At 31.7% G+C, this 7,444-nt stretch overlaps 2 protein-coding genes across 3 annotated transcripts; both read left to right on the forward strand.

Annotated features, from left to right (window-relative positions):
* Positions 1 to 2,872: 2,872 nt before the first annotated feature.
* Positions 2,873 to 7,104, forward strand: LOC133030771 (uncharacterized). 2 transcript variants are annotated; one of them, XM_061103644.1, is made up of 3 exons: positions 2,873 to 3,223; positions 5,827 to 6,185; positions 6,269 to 7,104. In XM_061103644.1, exons 2-3 carry the CDS (start codon positions 5,829 to 5,831, stop codon positions 6,827 to 6,829), a joined length of 918 nt encoding a protein of 305 aa, XP_060959627.1. In that variant the 5' UTR covers positions 2,873 to 3,223; positions 5,827 to 5,828; the 3' UTR covers positions 6,830 to 7,104. The 2 variants fall into 2 exon arrangements, with proteins under 2 accessions (XP_060959627.1, XP_060959626.1); XM_061103643.1 differs by lacking the exon at positions 2,873 to 3,223 and adding an exon at positions 4,855 to 5,070 and having other exon boundaries at positions 5,159 to 6,185.
* LOC133031344 (protein ANTAGONIST OF LIKE HETEROCHROMATIN PROTEIN 1-like) lies at positions 4,243 to 5,625 on the forward strand. The gene is made up of 3 exons (XM_061104829.1): positions 4,243 to 4,752; positions 4,845 to 5,070; positions 5,159 to 5,625. Exons 1-3 carry the CDS (start codon positions 4,243 to 4,245, stop codon positions 5,623 to 5,625), a joined length of 1,203 nt encoding a protein of 400 aa, XP_060960812.1.
* Positions 7,105 to 7,444: the final 340 nt, after the last annotated feature.

The following is a 7,444-nucleotide window of genomic DNA, read 5'->3' on the forward strand; positions in this document are numbered from 1 at the left end:
CAAAACCGAGCTTTAACCACAGAAACTCAATTCACCATTAAAGGTTCAAGATTGAGTTCTAAAACTCAAAACTTGTCTAAGCAACAAATCATGCATTCAAACCAGCCAAAAACTACTTAAACATGCTCACTAAAGCTGCAGAAAACAAATACAAGCTCATGCAACAATCACAGCAACAAATTTCAAAAATTCTCTTTGAAAACTAAACTATGAGCTAAAAACTTCCAATCTTGAATCAAAGCAAAAACCATGCGTTAACAAGCTCTAATCTACTTAAAATAACAAGATTAAATCTCTGAAATCAACATCAAAACACAGCAGCAACTACACAACCAAATCAAGCATGCATTACTCCATTTCATCAAAAATTCAATAAAACAAAAGAAGAGAAGTTAGACAAGAAATACCTCTACTAAGATCACTCTAAACTTGCTGAAAATCACTTGAATCACAAGAGAAAAATCCCCTTTCTTGCTGCTCAAAGGGCCGAAATAGAGAGGAAAAGAGAGAGAGCTTTTGAGAAATTTTTCTAACTTTTCTAATTTTTGAAACTTTGTAAAGTGAAAATAAGAAATTCCACTTATTCATTTCAGCCAACAAAAACATTAATAAACATATAATTTCTAATTATTAAGTCCACTAAAGGACAAAATAACAATGGGGCAAAATGACCAATTTGCCCCTCCACACTAAAATAGCATAAAAAGCACTAAAGGGGTATTTTAGGAAATTCTAAATTCCCGGCCAATCCCGACATTCTCAATGTCTAATAAACCGTCCCACAATACTAACATACTAAGTTGTGATTTTACTGAGCCAAACACCGAGTTCTATGTTACCGGGCACCGGAAATGCAAACTTATAAAAATCTCTAAATGACATAAAATGCATTTCAGAATTCAATAATAACAGTATAATAATTATTTAAATAGCTATAAATAATTTTCATAATTAAACATGATTAACTGCTAATTTCCAAATTAAACTAAGCGGTCTTTACAGAAGAATTCTTGCATAGTCTATTCGAATGACTTGAGCCAAGATTTCTAATTCTCATAACATTTTATGGTATCTTAATTTGATTACTTAATCTTTAGCAAGTATTTTTCACTTCAAATACTAGACTGCTATGTTGATGATTTAGTCTTAAAAGAAACTTACAGTTTCATACTAATACAATAAGTCACAACTAGATATCCCTCCAAGCAATAAGAGGTTAAAAGTATTATTTAACCAGACATCTACTATTGAGTGGGAGCTATCTGAGATGTAATCAAATAAAGAACGTTAGGAGATACTCAAGAAAGATTTATGAAAGTGATCTATATGTTAGATATTAAGGAACTGTATATTACTTATCCTTATGTCTATCCCAACTCATTCAAGAATTTGAGGTGGTGGTTACTTTGGGGGTGGAGGAGTTATTCTACAAGAGTGTAAAAACTCTTCTATAATAATTCAAGCTCTACCAGAAAAGATTTATAACTTTATAAATTCGAAATTACCAGAAAGTTATTTTACTGTAGAAAATTCTACACTGTATTATCTCAGTTCCAAATTTTAAAATATGAGAGATATGCCTTCTGTTTATTCAGATGTACTTAATAAGCAGTAAGGATTTCAGTATCCCTTGATGAGTAAAGCATATAGTAAAGGATGTTTCATAATGTCTTTATGAACTTATTTCTAGAAGTTTGGGTGGATTCAAATATACTACACTTGATCTGAAGATCAAGACAACAGATTGATTGGAATGCACAATTTGTTTTATGTTAGTGCAAGTGGGAGTTTGTTGGGTTTTGTGCCCTAAATAAAACCCATTACAATCTGATTAGTTATCAATCTAAGAAATTTGAAGTGATTTATGTTTGGATGAATTTTTCATGCTTATGGTTTAATATATTTAATATATGCACAAAATCAGTTAAGTCCAGAACATATATTTATTCACAATTACAGTATTGTCAACACAGTGGAATGTGATTGTGATTATATGATTCAAAAGACTAAGTCCCTGTTTCATCAGTGTTTTGGATTTACACTGATGTGATAATCAGCGATGATGTATACTTACACTTGGAGTAAGTGTTATGTTCTTTCCAGGACATTAGTAAAGTATACTAGTTTCGAATGTATGGAGTATACATTGGACTAGACCGATATTGAACTTAGTCAAGATATTATAAACTTACCGTTGTATCTTTCCAAGTCAATATCACTAGTTGATCTTAGATCAAAAGAATCTAAATCCTGATATGCTTAGGCTCAATCTCAGGAGTGTTATTCATGTTCTTTGATTTATTAGTTAAGCCTACTTTTGGGTCAGGGTGATACGTATATTTTGGGAACATGATAGTATGATTGAGTGGGAGCGCTGAACATAAATATGGAATCTATAGCTTCTACTGGTGTATAGAAGTCAAGTGATGATTCCCTTAGAGCTTAGCTAAATAGAATTAAATGGATGAGCTCTTGTTTCAGTGACTATTTCTTAGATCACTAAAACATCATTTACAGGCAGCTAAGTGTTTTAAGGGGCCAAATACATTGAGGGGTGAAAACGGTAAATTTATCCCATCTCAATGTAAATCATCTATATAGAGGATCTTTGATCACATTAAGATTATAACGATGGTTAAATGAGATAGCATATCTATATCGTGGAACATATAGAATGCTCTATATAAGTCTGAGATTATAGAGGACATGGCGAAAATTTCCTATGCCTCTGCAGTTGGAAGTCTAATGTATGCAATGATATGCACTAGACCTGACACCTGTTATGCTGTTGGAATCGTGAGCAGGTATCAGTCTAATCCAGGACAAGAATATTGGAATGCAGTTAAGTATATTCTGAAATACTTAAAGGGCCCGTTTGGGCATCAGGAAAAGGAGTGGGACTGGGTTTATTAATCCTAAGCCCATGTTTGGTGATAAATTTTGACCAGATTATTAGTCCATTGACTAAATTTAATGCCTTTTTTATGGGATAACTAGTCCCAACTTAAAAGGTGGGATTAGGTGGGAATGCTTTATTTTTCCAAACCCTTCACCTTCCCACAAACTCTTGGCTTCACTGTCTGAAGGAGTAGTCGCACCACTCTTGCCGTATCCTCTCCGACCGCCATCACGAAACCTCACCACCATCACTGTCACGAAGTCTCACCACCTCACCGCCACGTTCTCACCACCGACGTACTTGAGCTCCCACCACCACTGTGAGGTATTTCATTGTCCTTTTTTTCTTTTATTTTTTTTTTCATCTCTTTACTTTTTTTTCTGTGCTCTATTTTTCAGATTTTACTTGTATTTTTTTTTATTTTGCTTTTTCAATTTTTTGGATTTTAATCAGATCTAGATCTATAAAATATATGCCTATTTTGAAGTTGGGATTGAGAGTGCATCTATTCCTCCTCTGATTCGTTCCCTTTTGTCTTAAATTTCAGTTGGTTCTCAAAATATAAATTGCTATGAGAATTTTGTTAATTATTCTTTGTATCATCTAACACTAATTATATTTATAAAAAAAATAGAAAATCATTGTAAACGAATTCTATTAAAATTAATTAGCTTAGATTTAGACCAATTTTTTTTAAGACTTCGACTATAGCCTATTCCATCTCCTTTCACAATTTACCTTTTTTCCAAATAAAGTAAAGAGACCAAAAATCCTAATCATTTAAGCTATATGCAATATTGTTTTTGATTGAGTTCTCTACTTCAAGCTACTAATATACATACACATAGGAGTAATATCGATTCATTACAACACCTTGTTCGTTAGGCTTACGATGATGAATGCTCTTTAATTGATTTTAGTATTTTAAACATTGTATGCTTTTGTTACTTTATATCATTTGATTAGTTTATGTATTATTAAATTAACAAGAAAAATAATAAGGAAATTGATTAATTGTGTATGTACGAAGGGTGTATTAAGGGAGTGTGTAGTGTATGTGTATATATTTAGTAATGGATAATTTTGTTTATGTATATATATAGTTTTTTATTCTTCTTGAAATTTCTTGCATACTTTGATTGGCGAAGAATATTTTACTTATGTGACACCTTCGTATAAAAAAAAAGTTAAGATAATAGTTGAATTAAATTATATATTTTAACATTAAAGTTAGGATAATTGGTTGATGTTTTTAATTATTAATTGTATAATTTTTGTTAGTTTACACATGTCTTTATCATGATATCTTATATTTTATATTTTTTTTAATTTCTTTAATAGTTATGGACGAGATGGACATTGTGGTGTTTGTGCTTGCAAGAAATTTACATTTTAGACGAATAATAATGGGTATTTTAGTGCTGATAAATGCTTATATCAAAGTTCAACAATATTATGAAAAACACATGCTTAAAAATCGAACTTTTGTGAATAATGAGACTAGGCTAAGTATACTAGATACTTATATACGAAGTGGTGATATAGAGTGTGTGAACGAACTTCGAATGGATAGAAGAACTTTTGGTGTATTATGTGAGTTACTTAGACATAATGGGAGATTAAAAGTAGATGGATTGGTGACTATAGAAGAGCAAGTATGTATTTTCTTAAATATACTTGCTCATCATGTTAAAAATAGAACAATTCACCATAAGTTCAAGCGGTCGGGTGAAACTGTTAGTAGATACTTCAATGCGGTATTGAGTGGAGTTCTTCGATTACAAGCTAGCTTGTTAGTTGTGCCAGAACCTGTTTCAGAAAGTTGCAATGACGATAGATGGAAATGTTTCAAGGTATATTAACAATTTTTAACTAAGAAGTTATTAGATTTTGGACCATTAAAATTTAGTGTTTATATTCAAATTAATATTTTGTTGGCTTAAAGAATTGTTTAGGAGCATTAGATGGGACACATATTGAGGTGCATGTTAGTCAAACTGACAAGCCGAGCTATCGAAATAGAAAGGGCAAGGTTACCACCAATATGTTAGGAGTTTGTGATCGGAATATGAATTTTATATTTGTTTTACCGGGTTGGAAAGGTTCGGCATCAGACTCAAGAGTTCTACGAGATGCAATAACTAGAGCACATGGTTTAAGAGTTCCTGAAGGTAGAGTTTGTTTTGAAATGTGCAATGCACTTTAATTTATACCTTAAACCACATAGAGTCCTCAATAATATATATTTATTTTTGTTAGGTTATTATTATCTTGTGGATGCTGGTTATACCAATTGTGAAGGGTTTCTTGCACCATACAGAGGAACAAGATATCATTTGTCAGAATGGCAACATGGATGTGCACCTACAAATGAGAAAGAATTTTTTAACATGAAACATTCATCTGCTAGAAATATTATAGAACGTTGTTTCGGTTTGCTTAAGATTCGATGGGCTATATTGAGAAGCCCTTCTTTTTATCCAATCAAAACTCAATGTAGAATAATGACTGCTTGTTGTCTTCTTCATAACCTTATTAGGAGAGAAACGTCATATGATCCTATGGAAGCAGAATTAGATGCACAAGATAGCTCACAAAACCAAACTCTTGATGATGTGAACATTATTCCCACTATTGAATCATCTGATGCATGGACTACTTGGAGAGATGCTTTGGCAACAAACATGTTTAATGAATGGAGAGAAAGTAGAGGCCGTAGATATTAGTATTTTGTTGTATTAAATGTTCTTTTCAATGTTGTTGATTAGTATAATTGAATTTATATGACTGCTTGTTTTAGACTTTTGTTTGAATTATGCAATAAAAGTACGTTTATATTTATTAGTTGTTATATATAATTTTATAACATGTTTCTTCAATTAGTAGATGTTGTATATCATTGGTTTCCAATATTTTGTATTATATAGGAATGGAAAGTGGAGACAACATGCAACATACTTCCAACTCAAAGAAAGGGGGTCGTCGTACTTGGACAATTTTGGAGGAGGAAGCGTTATTGGTAGTGTTAGAGTCATGTGTGCTGCGTGGCTATCGTTGTGACGGTGGCTTCAAAGCTGGAACATACCCATTAATTGAAAAAGAATTACGTTTTAAGTGTCCTAATTCTGGATTGAAAGCAAGCCCCCACATTGAGTCAAAGATAAAAATATGGAAGAAACAATATAGTATAGTATTTGACATGCTAAATGTGAGTAGGTTTGGTTGGAACGAAATATTAAAGTGCATTCAAGTTGATAGTGATGAAGTATGGAATGCATATGTGCAGGTACTTATATTAAATTTGTTTAGTTGGTTTCAAATTGATGAATACTAATAAACTACATTCTAATTCATCACTTATTATTTCAGAGTCACAAAGAAGCTGACGGATGGAGGGGTAAACAATTTCCTATCTATGACAGATTGGCTAATATCTTTGGAGCGGATCGTGCAACTGGAAAAGCCGCTGAAACTCCAGCTGATATGGCTAAAGCAGTCGATCTTGAAGATGATTATGATGGCAATGAAATGCAAGAAGAAACATCATTTTCCCCAATGTCTGTCAACCAATCAAGTGGTAATCAATCCCAATCTGGAAGAAAGAAGAGAGCTAGACCAGGTTCAGATATTTGTGTTGGGTTAGAAAAACTAGCAAAGTCTTTGGATAATATGATGGAGAAATCACATGAGGAAACGAAGTTGCTCATTGAAACGCTAAAAAATAGAGATAATAACAAGATGTATGACTCTGTTTGGGAAGAGATCACAAAGATGAACCTCCATGTTGCTGATCAAATCAAAGCTCTAAAGATATTTGCTGAACAACCATGGAATGTGAGTGCTTTGAAAAATATGGATGAGGCTACCAAGATAGAGTTTGTCATGACCCTTATTAACCATGGATTTGGCTCTAAAGACATTAAAATATAACTTATATCTTATATGTGGTGTCACTAAATTTAAAATGTGTAAGCTTTTATAACTACTAAATGGAGTTTATCTTTAGGTGGTGAGTAACAATTAGATTAATACATATGACTTGAATATTTAGATAGATCTCATGTTAAAGCTATCATATATTTTGTGTATGCATTTATGAATGCATAGTAGTTTATATGAACAAGAATAGTTAGTTTTTTTGCTAACCGAGCTAATTATGTGTACTTTTGACTATATTTGACTATATAAATGTTATATTTTTACTATTTTGTTTATATATGTGTACCAGATATTATACATTATTTAAAAATATTTTATTGTCATTTTTTGTTGCTTAACTTGTTAAATTATTAAAACAATAATTTGAAAAAATTAATAATTAAAAAAAAATATATTATTTGTTGATGTATATTTTTTTTTAATAATTTAATTAATATTTAAAAAAAAATTAGAAAACAATATTTAGTCCAGTCAAGCCATGTACCAAACACAGTATTATTTATCCAGCACTTAATCCGACAGTTTACCAAACACAGTATTGTATAAAGCATAATCCTATCCAATCCAATCCTATCCAATCCTGTCCACGTAGTTCAGTCCAATCCT

Source organism: Cannabis sativa, chromosome 9 (assembly GCF_029168945.1).
Source record: "Cannabis sativa cultivar Pink pepper isolate KNU-18-1 chromosome 9, ASM2916894v1, whole genome shotgun sequence".
NCBI classification, from domain to species: Eukaryota; Viridiplantae; Streptophyta; class Magnoliopsida; order Rosales; family Cannabaceae; genus Cannabis; species Cannabis sativa.

Excerpts from the sequence above, each read along its gene's own strand:
- LOC133031344 (XM_061104829.1), top strand. The coding sequence starts at position 4,243 with ATGGACGAGATGGACATTGTGGTGTTTGTGCTTGCAAGAAATTTACAT. Across the intron at positions 4,753-4,844 it reads ATAGATGGAAATGTTTCAAG|AATTGTTTAGGAGCATTAGA; the intron begins GTATATTAACAA and ends GTTGGCTTAAAG. Across the intron at positions 5,071-5,158 it reads TGGTTTAAGAGTTCCTGAAG|GTTATTATTATCTTGTGGAT; the intron begins GTAGAGTTTGTT and ends TATTTTTGTTAG.
- LOC133030771 (XM_061103644.1), top strand. The coding sequence starts at position 5,829 with ATGGAAAGTGGAGACAACATGCAACATACTTCCAACTCAAAGAAAGGG. Across the intron at positions 6,186-6,268 it reads TATGGAATGCATATGTGCAG|AGTCACAAAGAAGCTGACGG; the intron begins GTACTTATATTA and ends TTATTATTTCAG.